Here is a 16,303-nt window from a genome sequence, read left to right on the forward strand (position 1 = left end):
AATGTTTTCATTTAATTAGTACACATACGTACAGTTGTTGATATTTTTAAATAAAGCTGCAAATAGATTCTTACTGTTTTATTAATGTTGATTTTACAATATAAGAGTTTATAAAAATAAATTACAATTATATTTAATACAAAATACATGCTTCCTACAAACAACTATAATATAAAGTGCATAACATTCTATTATGTACAATTTTGTTTTTTTTATAAACTACAATATTTATCATATTGAGAATGTAGAAGACAATGCTTCAAAGGCACTATATCAATGTTAAAATTACAGACATTTATGAAGTTCAAGAAATTGTTCGATTGATAAAACAATCTTATATCTAATTATTTAATTTAATTGATTAACAGTATTACATTTAGAAACAGTTCAATTCTCGATAGAAGTAATTCTAATTAACTTAATGTAACAGACTAACCTAACATTATGTTAAAAAATTCATCAGTGACCCATTGAGTGTCAAAAGGAATGTTTGCTACAATAAAGACCACTTATTGCATATAACCGACACCTTCTGCCGCTTAGCGTTGTGGCATTACATATCACTCTTGATGATGTTGAAGAAATACTAAGACAAAAAAGAATCATTTTATTGACGATAACAAAATTCTACTTTGTTAGTACTTTTGAATCTCAGATACCTTCTGGAGGGTGAATGTTGACGAGAATAAGAAGACCTGCTGACAGAATTTTCAATTCTTTTTAATCTTCGCCTTAGATCTTTGGCATCGAGTAGAAGTTCAAGGTCATCGATGCTTCCGTCATTTTCATCCATTAAATTTGAATGTTCAAAGTATGTGTTATCTTCGGACATACTTGGATACTCTTGTTCGTAATTACAAACGAGATCTTCGCGATTTCTCCTCGAGGAAGTGTACGAACAGGACAATTCCTCGCGTGGCATTAATCTTTGCTTACTCCACGAAGTTGCTGCTTGTATCAGCGAACTAAACTTTTCTGAAAATTGCAATTAATTATTTTAATGAAGAAAATATGATATATATCACTTTTGAACTTACGAATAGATCGGTTTATTTGGTAACGGACAAAACTATAAATTTTCCATGTACTCCACTTCAAATTTGTGTAGAAAGATATTGGAAGGTGACGTGATTGAGCAATGTAAGAAGAAGAAACATATTCTGCGGTACTATTCGCATGACCATTTTTGTTGACGGTTTGAATCGGATCTGACCGTGTTTCTCTTCTTTTTGCACCAAATAAACGTTGAATTCCAATCATTAGGAAATGCACTAAGAAATAAAAATATTAAAATAAAATGTATATTGACTCTATAAATATTTTTCTTGCATAATACATACTCATTGTGATTAAAAATATTAATACACTCATTGATACAAAATCCAAACAAGCATCCATGCCATGCTTCAAGAAAGATACTAAGTTTAACGGTACAAGTCCCAGAATAGTGACTCTAGTCAGCAGTGGTGCATGAAGGAATGCAGCAATTATCATGGCAAATAATAAGTAAACAATGTGCAAGCTTATACGATATATTCGATGCATTTGTTCTCCTGAAAAGTTAGAAAATTTAATTATCTATCTTAATGAGGTTCCCTTTTTTTATATTAAAATATTCATAATTTCGAAAATTATAATTACCAGTATCACCAATGTAATTGGTCAACCAATTAAGCTTCTCATCTATCTCTGCACGCATAGTATTTGTTATATTCCAAATATATTGAATAGTGTCATTAATTTGACCTAATTTTTGTAAAGTTTGTTCATATTGAACAAGTGCTGCTTCATGTTGTGCGAAAATTCGATCTGTACTAGATTCTATTTTGTCCCAGATCAATTGTGCTTGTAACTGAATGTTTAATAAATCCTCTAGTATTTCTTTATGGTTTTCGCTACGTTCAATAGCTTGTTGTTCCAAATTTTTATTTGCCTCTTCTACAAAAGATTAAATTAGTTAAATGTTACCAATCACAAATATTCTAGATTTTAATTCATTTAAATAATTACCTAATTTCCTTCTGATATCGTCCGCCATTGCCGCAAGTTGTGCGTGTCCAGATCGAATCAAAGCTTTTTCGTTGTTCAATTCTCTTAAATTTGTTGTCACGAGATTATGAGCCGATGCTTGTGCATCTTTTAAACGCTTTTGCTGTTCCAATAACGCTTTATTACCGTCTGACAAAGATGATAGAGCTTCTACAGTCTGTTCTTCTAGACGATCTTGACCTTCCTAAAAAAATATTCAATGATAAAATAATGTTAACGTTCAGGACTCATACACTATTTTATACACTCACTTTTAATGAACTCAGTGTCTTAATTTGTGTGTGCGCAGTTTGCATTAATTTGTTCACAGTCAATTCTGTAAGAGCACGAAATTGAGTACTGCGAGCTGCATAACAAACTGCTCTGGCTCTGTTACTCATTAAATGGTATGCATTCCACATATCTGCATCCATATCTGTGGTACATTGTTTTAGTGACTGAAAAAAGTACAATTGTATTCACTTTATAAATTTTGAACAAAAAGATTTCCATAGCATTACGTATTTTTTTAACTTCACTATATACAAATAACAGAAACTAGCTTTTTAGTACTGTTACATAAAATTCAACTGATTAGTTTCATGTACAAACAGGGACTGTATTTTATATTATGAAGCTTGAAACTAGGGAGACCTTAGTGGTGGTCTGTGTATTTTGTAAGTGGGGGAAATGCAAGTCTGAACATGCTTTATACCACCCTTCCACATGTAATTTCACAGACAGTGGTGTATATTTAGACATTTTGTATACTTGGATTCAGTCCCCTTCTTCAATGCATAATATCATTAACAAAATAAAGTTTATAGAAGTTACATACTTGAAATTAAAAGTGGAAAACAGTTGAAGCTTTGGAAATTTCCAATTTTTATATTGCTATAAGGAATAAAGATTTTATTGTAAAAAGATAATGAAATTTTACCATTTCCTCAGTACATGGAAATATTTTCCTGCCCTCCACTGCAGACTGACAATTCAAAAGATTAACACTCAATTTGGCAAGTTGTTCCTCACTCAACCCAGAGCAAGAGGTTTTAATCTTCATAATAACTTTGTGTTGGCAAGTTTCTAAAGGCGATGACACTTGAATTTCTGTAAATTTTGCAGCTTCTTGAAGGAACTTCTCATCCTCTGTCATAGATTCATAAGGAATAGAAACCAATGGAACACCATCTGCTACCAAGACAGTAGTATCATCTGTATCCTTTCCCCAAATCCATTTAAATACCGAAGCATAATCACTTTGGCAAGTTACTGACATAAGTAACAAGACCAATAAATGTATATACACCATCCTGCTTTGTTTTTCTGAAAAGATAACAAAAAAATTCAACAATTGATATTATTTATGGAATATTGAATGACTTTTAAATGACTATCAGAATTAAATTACCTAAAATAAAAGTTAAGAAAAATTAACTTCTAAATGATATTGAGCAAACAATCAGAATACAGAATTAAAAATCATAATTTTAGATTTACGACTTTAAAAATACTCAGTTTCTTTCGTAATGTTATATCACTTTCACCGATGTGAAATATATTTGTAAAATATTATGCTGTAAAATATTAAAATATTATTGTTAAGAAAACCGAGTGCTTCATTCATGCCACCGGAAATTTTATAGTAGTAGTGGGTGACAAACGAAAATAGCTGCTTTACAGGTGAGATTCAATATCAAGCGTTTATTTTCGTTGTGCTTGGACTTTGCAACGGTTATAGCGCTGCAGTTCAGTGGCGGAGAAATTAGAAAGTGAAATCAAACTTTCTTATATAATATTTGGTAATATCTATTTAATTTCCAGTTAACCTCGTTCCAATATAAATAATCACAAAAAATTATTACAATATATGATATAAATACTATACATATCGAATTTCAATATTAATTGTGAATCATATTAACTAAGTATGAATTCGGGAGATTTGAATTTTTTTCAAGATACGATTTAAGCACCAACCAATCAGAAGCCCACTTTTATTCATATTACCTGCGCAGTTCTTTGAGTGAACCAATCAGAGCACTTCCCGGCTACCGGATCGCTTGCGCAGATCAGTCTCGCGTTGCTTGCAATACCGCGAATATGTTTGTGATGTCGCGAATTCATAATTTTGTAAGAATAATTATGCCGAAAATAGTGTTAATGTGCATCGTGGAAGATTTCGAAATACGCTATATGCTGTTTCGGTGAGTCAGAAACATAAATGTCACTCTGAATTAACATTTACTGAATAATTTGCGAATAGTAAATACGTAGTGCATATATTGGGTGTCCTTTGAAATTTGTGTTAAATAAAATCAAATAAAGAACGCTATCAAAGCAATACTTTTTGATTTCTCAGAGTTCGTAGCATTTTAAGTTTTGAAAAAAAGTAGTTTTTAATACATATTTGTTTATTTCAATTTTGGTATATAAAAGGTTTTATACATAAAAGTTATATTATCTATTATTTAGTATTATACAGGGTATCTCAAGGTTTAGCAGCCAAATTTTTTCAGTATATTGTATGGATAAAAACAAGCAAAAGGTGTTAAGGACATAGCTAATTTGCAGCTGCATTAAAAAATTAAAAAAATATTGACAAAGTTTGGCTGTTAAATTCTGAAATACTCTGTATGATATCGTATATATAATTTTCTATAATTAGTAAATGATAATTATAACAACTAATTCTTAGGCCATCTTTTGAATCATAAAGATCATTTTGACTGATTACACTCAAATTGAGTTTTATTATATAAAATTGGAATTAGAAATTATAAATAATAATATAAACTCTGATTATCCTTATATATTTACAAGAAGTAATTTACTATTTAAAAGAAGTAATTTGTACAAAATTGACAAATTTCGTACAAATCAGATTTTGACTAAAAATATTTGAATACTATATTTTCTTTTCCGGAAGTACTTCACTAATTCCGTACATTCCCGCCAATAGTCTTCCGTGTGAAGTTGGTACCGGTTCTTTTGGCGCCAAATATGGACCCTTTTCATCCATATACACATATCTAAATTTTCGTTAAGAATTAATTTAAATTTTTTATAAACGTTGTGGTATATTAAAATTTCATACTTTAAACATTCACATTTCAAAATTAAAGATTGTTGAAATTACAATTTTCATTATTTAAGTATTCTTATGCTATAATACAAAAGGCAATGTAGATATTAATTTTGAAAGGATACGGTAATCTCAAGACCCAGTAAGCACTTTGCGATAATTTTATTGGTTCATCGCAACCAGTGACAAAAATTGGACAAGGTGGAGGTCCAGGTTGTACTCTAGGATTTACTGTAACATGAACAGGTGCTTTTGGCGTCACTACGTGAATTCTCATTAATTGAGCTATTAGAGGTTTTGTTTGCCTGAAAATTAAAAATTTAATTCAATATTAATTCAAAATTAATTTAATATCATTTATTTGGAGCTAAAATAAATTCGGTCATTATCATTATTTGGATTTAAATTAAATTTAATTATCTGGCTTTCTATTCAAATTGTTTTTTAAATATTCACATACCGGCAAGGACAGGGAAAATAGAGCGGCATGTCCGCAGTACTGGATGTGACTTTATTTCCACTGTCCTTCACAATTCCATTTCCAGTAGCCTTCAGAACCTTATCCGGCGCAGACGCCATAAATCTGTGTCCTCTTGGACACTCGTATTCCACTCCCACAAATATTTTCACTACAAATTCCTTTCCGCCTTTTGATTTTCGACCGCGAATAGTATTCATATTTTGAAAATTCTTTCCTCTCGGACAATAGTTATGGGTTCCATGATCACCTATAGTAGGCCACAAAGAGCCTCTTTCTTTTTGATGCTCTAGTCTAATAAAGAAGTAATTGGTACAAATTAAATCCAACTTAATGATGAAACTGAATTTCTTGGTTTATTAAATTACCTAACAGTCACATCCCATGGTAAAAGAAAAGCGGAAGTGGCTAAAACACCGGCTTGGTGTTGTAAACCCAAATTATGAGAGTACAGGCTACTTGGTCCAAGGCAAACTAGCGACCAGCTAGAGAATTGTGGCAATAAACCAGCTGGTGATTCTGTATGTAACATTCCTGGTAGATACTCTGTTGTTGAAGGCTGCCTGACTAGAGATTTCTCTATAGAATTGAAGAATATTGAAATACAATATTATAATTAATTCTCTCAAAGAATAGTTACCTTTTGCATTTTCTGCATCACTATCTGACACTTCTATAACTACTTTATGAGCGTCACTAGGTGTTAGACTGGTTTTACTGCTGAGCTTAGGAACATCTTCATTAGTTTCACTTGTTGGAGGTGACTGTCCTCCACTTCCATATGGAGTTCGAATATCATCTAAAGTCATAATCTTAATGTCATAAACTTAACTTTTCAAAGAATTTTTTACCAATAAATTGACTTTTCAACAAATTCTTTACCACAGGATTGAATTGTAAATAATTATGAACAATGAAACAAAAATACCATTCAAAGTGTTAACTCCTAAGCTGCAAGCTTGAGTATTTCCTTCAGATGTTGGGGATTCTGCATGAGTGAAACAGTCCTCTCGTTTAGTAGAAAATAACTGTGCAGGCCTGTAACAAGAGTACACCATTGTTCAAATTCTAAGACACAGAAATCTATTATCAATATTGATATACAATTATTATAAATATTTTACCTATAATTATGAGTGCTTGGTTGGAAAACAGGAAACTGTATATTCTCTAACTGAGCACATCCACATTGCTTAGCTAGCATTTGAAAATAATCATAATTTGCCTGTCTCAGACTGAATGGGTCCTCCCTTGAACCCTGACAACGACCACAATTACAAGCACAGATGTATCGAACTCCACTACAATGTTCCCTAATTGGTAAATCACTGTAAAGTGATATAACATTATATTGAGATTACATAATAGATAATGTGAGATGATAAATCATTTTCCTTACACCACGCACTTGTCATTCTCTCTTTGTTCCGTTTGTTCTCCGCCTCCAGCGCCCTCACTTCCACCTCTGTGTATTGGATTTGTGCAAGGATTCCCTGTCAGAGACAGTACTTCGCACATCTGCCTCCCAGATCTCCAGTGCTTCTCGCATTCGGCCTGTAGTTTTTCATTAAACTCTTCAAACAAAGGGCCTCGTGCATGCATCTCAAAGACCCCCATTGCATGTGCCAATTTTGTTTCATGATATGCTCTGGTGTAAATATTGAGGGATTACTTTATGTAAATTTTTCTTGGAGAACTTTTGAATACCTTGTGTAGTGTTGAGGCAGGTTCTCTTGGTAAGTCTGAAGGGCTCGTGGGAGTACTTTGCTGCATCTGCTCTTACTGAACTTTACATCAGTATCTAACAAGCTGTGTAATGTTAGTAGTTCTTTATCTGTTCCATGTATAAAATAGTCATACACTTTGTTTGCCACTTCACAGAATATTGTAACATTAGGTATCTGATAAAAGAAAGGTTGAAGTTAGAAGCAAACTAAATATAAAATTGTAATTTAATATTAGTTATTTTTATTATTGGTCTGACCTCAAAATAGGCAGGTACAGAGTGTCTTCCAACATTATCATCAAAACCTCTTGCAAAGGCTAGGTTTATATGCTGTTGTAGAAATGATCTAAAGGAACGGGTTTCTGTGAACATATATGGAGTTATTATTATTTTGATTATGTGGTTTTAATTCAGTAATATTCTTACCAGTTTCTGTATCATCTATTTGAATATTGGAATCCTGACTAGCCAAGCTCCTTGAAGTACTTCCTCCAGAACTAACTTTACAACTCTGTATGAGCTTCTTTGCCATGTAACCCAGAATATCTCTGGATTCTGTCGTACCAGTGTGTACATATACGAATTCTTGATTTGCAGGAATTGCAAACAGTGAATTTGAGCTGAAAATTCACCCACATATTGTTTACATTAAATTAAACAATGTTTGAGTTTTGTAGTCTTTATATTTACCTAATATTAGTTACTATTCGATTTTTCCTCAATACTTGGTATATCTGATCTTCTAAAGAATGCTCCAGTTTCTTGATATTAGCTCCACTGGCAGGATCTTGAAACACAGTGGGACAAGTTTCAAAATAGAATAAAACCCTAGGAGAGCAGGGTCTAACATTTGATATCCAGTCCTTGGGTAAACTGTATATGGAACTTAGGACATCAGAAAGTTGTGGAGAAACCTTTTGTCTGAAAATCAAAACATACATTTGTATTCAAGGTCTGTATTGTATTATAGAATAGTATATTTATTGAAAGAAATTAAATATATACCTCACCATATCCATGGCTCTGAATAAATGTATATAACTGTAGTCAAATGTGTGAGTTGGATGAGTAAGAATAATAACATGCGATATGTGAAATAAAACAAGTAGTGCTCTAGCATATTTGTCTCTCATATGTGCCCATACACTAAGGAAATCCTTGCAGTCCTGTTTTTCTAGGAACTTATCATATTCTGTTAAAAGGGTGTGTGTATCTAATAGTCCTCTTAAATGCAAGTATATAGTTCTATCTTTAAAATCGTAGTATCCCTCAATCTCACACTAGAAATAATTCCATTAGTGTCATTTTCATATAAATTATTTTACAGATTTTAATGTATTCTTAAATAAACTCTTACAAATGATTCTTTTTCTACTTCTGGTTCATCCAGGAGGCCCACCTGCAGGATTGAACTGAGCATGTTGGTCTTGCATCCTTTTGCACTATATTGTGACTTTCCAAATACAGATACTATCACTACCTTTTTGTCTGTGTGTACAAAACTAAAAAAAAATATTGAGAAAAAACAAATACTTGCTTCTGTATCATGATAAATACCAAAATATTTCTATATACAAGATATCACATTCACTGTTATTTTTAATTAATAAATTTATAAATCAATGAAATAGTTGTCGAATTTAGAAAACTGTTTCTTTATTAAAGTAAAAATGTTTTCTTCGTTAAATTACCTTCCTGTGCTGCATGGAAGTCGAAATTTTTGCGGTCGCATTATGTATTTCTTTGGCGACTTAAAGGTTATGTTATTGTATACTATAGTTATAAGATAGCAGCGCACAATGCAATGTAATGAAGTACATTTGCAACAGGTTATAAACTTTATTAAAAAAATTGCAGAAACATGAATAAATGTAATTATTCTGTATTAAGCAATTTATTTTTTAGCAATATCTTTTTACATAACCGTAACTTTTTTTAAATAAATGTATTTAGGTGAAAATTGTTATGATTCCTAGTAACACCAGGAAACAAATTTTCTTAATCGCACTAGAAAAAATATTTAGTTACTTATAATTAATCATTAAATAATTTAAATGATTGGGATTTTTTCTTTATGGTATATCTAGTTATATTATCGTTTATGTAAGGTGTCAAACATTATTATCGATTTGAAACAGTGGACGGACTTCATACAATTCGATTGTTTATTGGCTCATCGCTTGGAGCTAGTGAAATAGCTATTTGGATGACAATTTCATCAGTTCCATATTCATTAGCTAAGAAGAGAACTATAATCTCATAAGCGAATATTAATTTAATGCAGTCGTAGGAGGTTGTCTGGTTTTCGTTACAATATGGTATTAACGAAGGAATATCGCATATGTATGCCGCTTACTACAGGGGAGGTAAATCTTTCTGAATTTTTAATGTTAATTGTTACTACAGCTTTGCATAAATATTCCTTCCATATACAGGTATTAGAAATTTTCGTTTTTAACATTTCGTTATAATTTTTTACTCTGTCAGTTAATATTTTCTCATAATTCTTCATTAAGCACAATTAGAACTTTGGTTCACTTCAGTTGAATTAAAGAATTTCAATTATTGATTATATTCTTTGTAGTATCGGATAGGGCAACTTTATATGATTGCTAGACACAGTCATGAGCAATCAGATAATGATGAAGGTGTTGAGGTTGTTGAAAATGTGGAGTGTGATGATCCAGAACACGGAAAGGGTCAATATACAGAGAAACGAATCCATCTATCTAGGTAATTTTCATGGCATCACTTATATCTCTAAATTTAGACTATTATGAACGTGGATGTCTCATATTTGTTATATTAAATTACAGTAAATTGCCATATTGGATTCAATCTCTTATTCCTCGAATATTTTATGTCACAGAGAAGGCATGGAATTATTATCCCTTTACTATCACAGGTACATTAAAATATACTTAATATCTCATCAAATAGAATCCAAAAATGTTTCTTTCTAGCTAATAGTATGGCTTTTTTTCATGTTGCTTATGGTCTACCAAGAATACACTGTAAGTATAAAAATTGTAGCTTTATGTGAGGTTTCTTGTTACATAAAATTTTACCTTTTAGTGTTCTTTTATTCCAAAATTGTACATCTCAATAAAAACGCGATATGAGGATAACAATGGATCTACGGAAAATGTATGTAAATGAGTTTTATATGTAAATAGAATCAGTTCTGTTACATATAATGCTATTAAAACAGTGTTTAGGTCTGTCTCCTATTGAATTGATTCATCGTGAGGTTGATTTTGTGGACATTGCGTACGACGAATTATCCGCGAAGCACTATAAAGAGGAGGAGGTATTGTTATTATTATAACACCTAGGTCTTGACTTAGAAATTTACATTCGTGAATATCTTTACTTTAGGACCCAAAATTCTTTAAATCTCAACGAACTGGTCGTGGACCATTGGTAGAAGGGTGGAAAGGCACTACACAGCCTATAATGTGTTCTTACAAGCTAGTTCAAGTTTCTTTTGAAATGTGGGGTATGCAAACTCGAGTGGAAGACTTCATTCATAGAGTAATTTGTTTATAAATATTCATAGAATACTTGAAATACGAAATTTACAACTGTAATGATGTTATTCTTACATCTGCAGTGTATTAGAGATATTTTATTATTGGGTCATCGTCAAGCATTTGCATGGATTGATGAGTGGTATGACATGACACTGGAGGATGTTCGACAGTACGAGCAAAAGATGCAAGCTGAAACTAATGAGAAAGTGCGACTCAGAAATATGAATAACGAGAAGCCACCAACACCAACCACACCAACTTCATCAATGCCTTCTTCACCATTACCCAAATCTCCTACACAGTCCGCTCGATCATGGTTCTCTTGGTCTTAGCCATATTGTTAGAGTAATCAACCTATCTAGGGAACATAATTATAATTGTGCAAATAAATATCGACACTTTCGATTCTGTGTGTGTGTGTGTATATATATATATATATATATATATATATGTGTGTATATATATATGTACATTATAGCCAGGTACCTGCAACAGGATTTGCGAACCAGAGTTCCTGATCTGTTTTTCTTTTCTAGATCATTTTTCTGCAATATTGTCAAACAAAGAATATCTATCGTCTACGCAATGTTGAATATTTTTATAGTTTATTCATGTCTATGCTAATCAGTTTAGGATTAACTGAAAGTAGTATTTTAAAAAGTGCAGGTTTCCCGCGAACTTATGTTAACTTTAGTATTTGTTTTCCTTTGTAACATTTGTTGCAGATTATATTGTTGTATTTTAAGTTAAAGGTATTTATAAAGTCATTTTACCAAGGCAGGAAGTAAAGATATCAGGAGTAGTTCTTGAATCATTGTAAATGTCGTAAAAGTAGTAGCGAAACTTAGACCTAGTTAGGGAAGGCACCATGGTACATCCAAAGTGGATACTTATTGATATTATATACACACTGGCTTAAGCTATATTGATGTGTGAAATGCTGTAAAGATCAGTGATTAGTGTTTAACATAAGAATTATTAATTGTCGTAGCAGATTGTATACTATGCTATGTGTATACTATTTCTTAATGCAATTACGAACTCTCACGGCACTAATGAATTGTGTTCTTTTTTTGATTTAATAATGAGGTTTATATTAACTTAAAGATAGCTATAGTATTTTTTCTAATTCAATAGCAGGTTGTACATACAGAATTATCTGAGGTAGGATATTAATTCTACTTCTTGTAGGCTTTAAAAAGGACCAGGAGTATCTGTTTTTAATTTTGTGTTAGCATCTGAATTCTCTGCTGTTTCTAATTTATAATAATTATGTGCTGTCCAAAATTTTCTTGGGACCAAAACAGACCTTAAAACAAAAAGAGGTGGAAAGATACACACGCACAACAATTCACTTTTAATTTTTATATAAAATTAAAGCTTGAAACTACAGCTGTACACACTTGCAATGTGCATATTGTGCCGTGGAAAGAAAAATGTTCGATCTCATTGTTAAGAATCTTTTCATCGCTTAATTTCCATTGCTTATAGCATGTTTAAAATTGTGTTCTTTTTTAAAAGGGTACCCATTACAGAGCATTTAATTGCCTCTTTATTGTACGAATATGTATTTAAATAAACGTTTCAAGCTATTCTTTTCAGAAGATTCGTTATTTTATTGTTTAATCTGTAGATTTACAACCAACCAGCTAGTTTAACATTAAGTTTACAGTAAGTGTAATAAGTACATAACAGTTTGATGAGCAAAAAAGCCAGCTGAATAGCTTTCATACATTTTATACAGCTATGTTCACTCATTTTTACAAAACTACATAGCAGTACAATTACAATATTTAAATTACATTAACACATTCGGTGCTACCAAGGCACTTCAAATGGCTGCGTTTTTTTAAGAATTATTAGTCAGAAATCAAATGAAGAACCTTAGTAATGATATTTGACTCAATATACTGTTTCTTAGGTTATTTATCTTCATATTGATACACTAAAAAAGGAAAAAGAAATCAAATTGCGTCAGAACTATTTATTTATCCAACAACAGTTCCAAAATATTCAATTTCATTTTATACTTTTTTCATGGAGGGTGCAAATTATATTGGTTTACGAAATAGGAAAATATGCCGAAGTCAGGTATATTATTTGCAACTAAGCAATTGCCCGGATCAAAAGAGCGTCGCGAAGTAGTCCTGAACTTTTAATTATCTTTAAAATCGGCATGGAATTAATAAACTTCTATTTCTGATTGTGAGACCCGTTTCACACTATTCCAACCAGTTACCCCTCTTACCTTGCTCGTTTATCGTATTCGTCTAGCAGTCGTACACAGAGTAGAGAAAAATCAGTGAAGAGACCGCTTCGTAAAGGCCATTGATATCTTACTCATTGATATCTTTTTGTGGAAATTCTTCCTTTGGTGTTTTTTTACTTATTGAAATTTTGAGTTTGTCACTGTTTTTTAATTGCTATTTATTTTTTGGTGTCTTTTAATTTTTGTTAATTGTCGCAATGATTTCTTTTTACCACGCCCCCTCCTCTATATCTTTTTGTTACCAGAATTCTTTTTAGCGTGTCTTCTCTTAATCATTGAAATTCTTTATTGTCCTCCCATTATCCCTTTTTCATCGCCGCAATTTTTTGTTTCACACTTGCCTTCTTTTATTATTGGAATTTCATTTTTAGTACAATTTTTTATATTGCTTTTTTCTTCATCAACGACCTCCTTTTTACTGGGTTCTTTTCTATTCGAGTTTTTGTTTTTCATTGATACTTGTGCTGCTTTTTTTTTATCGTTGGGAATTTTCTATGGTATATACTGTTTTTCTTTATTGTATGGATATATTTCGCACATTTTCTATAACAGAGAAAAATTATTTTCGAAATTGCTTCGATATGTACTATGACTTCTAATTTATTTGACTTTTAAATTTATACAATATATATATAGTGGTACTTCTCACGCAAATATATCATTTGCATTATTTTCTTTAAGTATTTCTTACTTTGGATACTTCCACCTTCCTTCCTTTTCCAGTAATTCCTTTCCTTAATTATCCAGTTTCATTGATTATTATTACTATATTCCCTTTACTACTTCACTTCATAACCACCATCAGTCTACCACCTTCTCCACTTGATTATTCCTCATCCTTGCACTCACTTCTCCATCTTCATATTACCTATCTTCATCCTTATTTCTCCTATATCCCATTCCTGCTTTAATATATATTCTTCTTGGAAACTTCTTTCTTCGCTATACGATACTTTTGATAATAACTTTTCTCCACGTAAATTATTGCAAGCAAGTTTCTGATACCTATTGAAGTACAACTTAATTATTTTCGAATAATTTGTATAATAATAAAAAATATACAGGGTGAACTAGTAAGAAAGGAATAACTTGTTATTGACTTTATCACAAAACTGTTCGAAATAAAATTTATTGTATTTGAAATGCCTGATCAGGTGAATATAGTTTAATTTTTTGAGATGTTCAGATCACCTCGAATTTTTGAAATGGCACCGTGTATATTTTATATTTCATGCCATTAGTCCATTTTATACCATTATGTGTATTACCCTTTGTACACTCTTTGGGGATTGAATTTCGAAAAACACAAACACCTGTTTGTTTATTTTAAAGGAGAAGGTCATGCCAAATTTCAAGCTTTTACCTTCAGTGGACATAGAGATACGGTTATCCAATATTTTACCGCTTTTCTACCCCATCAGAGTTCTTATTTTCAAAAACTTTGTTTACATCCAAGCTTAATTTCACTCACGTCATAAGAGAAGTATATTAGGCGCTCGAATACAATAAATTTTATTCTAAACATTTTTTGAGTCGAGGTGAGTTATTTCAGGCGTTCATTCTTACTGTCTCACCTTTTATATATGTGTATTTTTTAATAAATTTATAAAATAGAAATTTTTCTTTCTTAATGCTTCTAAATACTGTTTGTCGTAACATTATCAAATAATTTCCGAAATACAAAGTAAATAATAATAATACATGTCATTATTATAATTATAACATATAAAATAATATATGTAATTATTTGTTGCTTGCTTCATGGAGAAGGTAGCGTGCTTTTGGACAGCACTGTACAAGAGTATTGGCGAAACGTCGTACCGATTTAAAGAAATTTCGCTGTAACTTGCACGGCGATTGCTTTTTGGAAAAGAGATCAGTGAAAGCAATCGTTTTTCCGATATATTCTCTGTTCTTCCTATCTTTTTTATTTCAATAATAAAATAGATCGCCCAGAGGTGATACTGTGTTCTGTTGTAGCCGAATGTATTTCTAGAGCCGTTAAATTTTTTATTAACAAAATATAACCAATCAAACGACGCTTAAGAAAATTGGAGATTTGATCGTTCAATAAAATTCGAGAACATAAAAATGTATTTTTAATCACCTTATTTCACTTCATTTTTTATTTTTATACATAAATTAATCTTGTTTATGAATCAATCTTTTTCAATTTTTGTAAATAACAAACTAAATATTCAATAAGCTGAGTAATTTTCTGCCTGAAATAAATATGAGCACAAAATGTCCAATGCAACAACCGGTAGTCCAATTAGACTATATGTAAATTCCCAAATTTCAACATTTTCAAAGAAATTCTATTAATCTATCAAAGAACTGGAAACCATCTGAATATAAAAAAGATAGTAATTGTACGTTCTTACTAGTAAGTCTCGACAACAAGATCGAAAAAACCAGCTTAACCCAGATCCTCGAATTTTGCAATCTTTTTCTCAGTTTAGCAAAAGCTTTATATTGTAATATCTTAAAGGCATGTTTATCGTAAAAGACGAGGGGCTATTCATACGAATAACAATTTTTTCATATTGAATTCGAATTTGAAATATTTTTTAATATACAAAAATGGCCGACAGAATACACAATTAAATACACACATAAAAAATCAATTAATAGCAGAGAAGAATTGAAAAACCGTTTACGGGGAAAAACTGCTGCCCATGTATCGTTCGATTTGAGGATCCCTGTGCACCTCGTTGCTCAGGCTGACCTACTTTTATTCTTGTAAGAAGGTTTGCTCGTGCATGGGGATATTTCGGCTGATATTTAATTGTCTGTAACTAGAAAACAAAGATTCGAAACGAAAACGCAATTCTTTTATTCTTGATTTTCATCTTATTTTAGCTTCAAGAATCCCCCTTAAATTTTTTTACATCTGTAGCCGAACACCCCGTATATTGTACAAATGTCCGTAACATTCAGTTTGCAGATCTAATATTGCAACGGAATAATTTGAGAAACTGTTAATAACCAAAGAAGAGCAATATATTCTTTTATAAAAACAGTGTTAAAAATTAGAGGATAGGTGACTATTATTATTATTAGTATTATTATATGATGCAATGTATTTTTGTTGATGGTTGTATATATATTCAAAATACGTGACTTTCAGGTGAGATTACATTGGTGTCCCAGTATTTTTGTGATCGACCGTAGTTAAATTAAA

The 16,303-nt window shown here is 31.3% G+C and overlaps 4 protein-coding genes across 6 annotated transcripts in view; 2 read left to right on the forward strand and 2 right to left on the reverse strand.

Annotated features, from left to right (window-relative positions):
- Positions 1 to 63: 63 nt before the first annotated feature.
- LOC122576765 (protein brambleberry-like) lies at positions 64 to 3,760 on the reverse strand. Its single transcript, XM_043747521.1, has 9 exons — positions 3,440 to 3,760; positions 2,969 to 3,354; positions 2,301 to 2,486; positions 2,011 to 2,233; positions 1,642 to 1,938; positions 1,341 to 1,553; positions 1,038 to 1,271; positions 660 to 975; positions 64 to 586 (listed from the first exon to the last, which is right to left on the reverse strand). The coding sequence occupies exons 2-9, from the start codon at positions 3,338 to 3,340 to the stop codon at positions 478 to 480; spliced, it is 1,950 nt and encodes a 649-aa protein (XP_043603456.1). The 5' UTR covers positions 3,341 to 3,354; positions 3,440 to 3,760; the 3' UTR covers positions 64 to 477.
- Positions 3,761 to 4,123: 363 nt separating this feature from the next.
- LOC122576615 (PDF receptor) overlaps positions 4,124 to 16,303 on the forward strand; it is a 70,485-nt gene continuing 58,305 nt past the window's right edge. The window contains exon 1 of the mRNA XM_043747199.1: positions 4,124 to 4,235. The gene's annotated coding sequence lies outside the window, so the exon portion shown is untranslated. The remainder of the gene's footprint in view (positions 4,236 to 16,303) is intronic.
- Positions 4,422 to 9,141, reverse strand: LOC122576609 (protein SMG8). Of its 2 annotated transcripts, none has more exons than XM_043747187.1 (15): positions 9,009 to 9,141; positions 8,675 to 8,819; positions 8,323 to 8,597; positions 8,008 to 8,238; positions 7,744 to 7,937; positions 7,576 to 7,679; positions 7,299 to 7,492; positions 7,000 to 7,239; positions 6,716 to 6,919; positions 6,520 to 6,629; positions 6,232 to 6,390; positions 5,960 to 6,170; positions 5,574 to 5,885; positions 5,239 to 5,418; positions 4,422 to 5,060 (listed from the first exon to the last, which is right to left on the reverse strand). In XM_043747187.1, the coding sequence occupies exons 1-15, from the start codon at positions 9,047 to 9,049 to the stop codon at positions 4,937 to 4,939; spliced, it is 2,724 nt and encodes a 907-aa protein (XP_043603122.1). In that variant the 5' UTR covers positions 9,050 to 9,141; the 3' UTR covers positions 4,422 to 4,936. The 2 variants fall into 2 exon arrangements, with proteins under 2 accessions (XP_043603122.1, XP_043603121.1); XM_043747186.1 differs by having other exon boundaries at positions 6,991 to 7,239.
- On the forward strand, positions 9,173 to 12,454 carry LOC122576618 (cytoplasmic phosphatidylinositol transfer protein 1). 2 transcript variants are annotated; one of them, XM_043747203.1, is made up of 9 exons: positions 9,173 to 9,188; positions 9,456 to 9,683; positions 9,902 to 10,050; positions 10,134 to 10,222; positions 10,324 to 10,331; positions 10,393 to 10,464; positions 10,529 to 10,627; positions 10,696 to 10,851; positions 10,931 to 12,454. In XM_043747203.1, exons 2-9 carry the CDS (start codon positions 9,633 to 9,635, stop codon positions 11,180 to 11,182), a joined length of 876 nt encoding a protein of 291 aa, XP_043603138.1. In that variant the 5' UTR covers positions 9,173 to 9,188; positions 9,456 to 9,632; the 3' UTR covers positions 11,183 to 12,454. The 2 variants fall into 2 exon arrangements, with proteins under 2 accessions (XP_043603138.1, XP_043603139.1); XM_043747204.1 differs by lacking the exon at positions 9,173 to 9,188 and having other exon boundaries at positions 9,466 to 9,683; positions 10,281 to 10,331.

This window comes from Bombus pyrosoma, linkage group LG16 (assembly GCF_014825855.1).
Source record: "Bombus pyrosoma isolate SC7728 linkage group LG16, ASM1482585v1, whole genome shotgun sequence".
NCBI classification, from domain to species: domain Eukaryota; kingdom Metazoa; phylum Arthropoda; class Insecta; order Hymenoptera; family Apidae; genus Bombus; species Bombus pyrosoma.

What these genes read in the sequence shown, in the direction of transcription:
- LOC122576765 (XM_043747521.1), bottom strand. Translation starts at nt 3,340, where the DNA reads ATGGTGTATATACATTTATTGGTCTTGTTACTTATGTCAGTAACTTGC. An exon ending in CCAAATAAACCGATCTATTC is followed by an intron (nt 976 to 1,037) that starts GTAAGTTCAAAA and finishes TGCAATTTTCAG; the next exon opens with AAAAGTTTAGTTCGCTGATA. An exon ending in CAACATTCACCCTCCAGAAG is followed by an intron (nt 587 to 659) that starts GTATCTGAGATT and finishes TTTTTGTCTTAG; the next exon opens with TATTTCTTCAACATCATCAA.
- LOC122576618 (XM_043747203.1), top strand. Translation starts at nt 9,633, where the DNA reads ATGGTATTAACGAAGGAATATCGCATATGTATGCCGCTTACTACAGGG. An exon ending in AAACGAATCCATCTATCTAG is followed by an intron (nt 10,051 to 10,133) that starts GTAATTTTCATG and finishes ATTAAATTACAG; the next exon opens with TAAATTGCCATATTGGATTC. An exon ending in TGGAAGACTTCATTCATAGA is followed by an intron (nt 10,852 to 10,930) that starts GTAATTTGTTTA and finishes TTACATCTGCAG; the next exon opens with TGTATTAGAGATATTTTATT.
- LOC122576609 (XM_043747186.1), bottom strand. Translation starts at nt 9,049, where the DNA reads ATGCGACCGCAAAAATTTCGACTTCCATGCAGCACAGGAAG. An exon ending in AGAGCCATGGATATGGTGAG is followed by an intron (nt 8,239 to 8,322) that starts GTATATATTTAA and finishes TTTGATTTTCAG; the next exon opens with ACAAAAGGTTTCTCCACAAC. An exon ending in CTGTACCTGCCTATTTTGAG is followed by an intron (nt 7,493 to 7,575) that starts GTCAGACCAATA and finishes TTCTTTTATCAG; the next exon opens with ATACCTAATGTTACAATATT.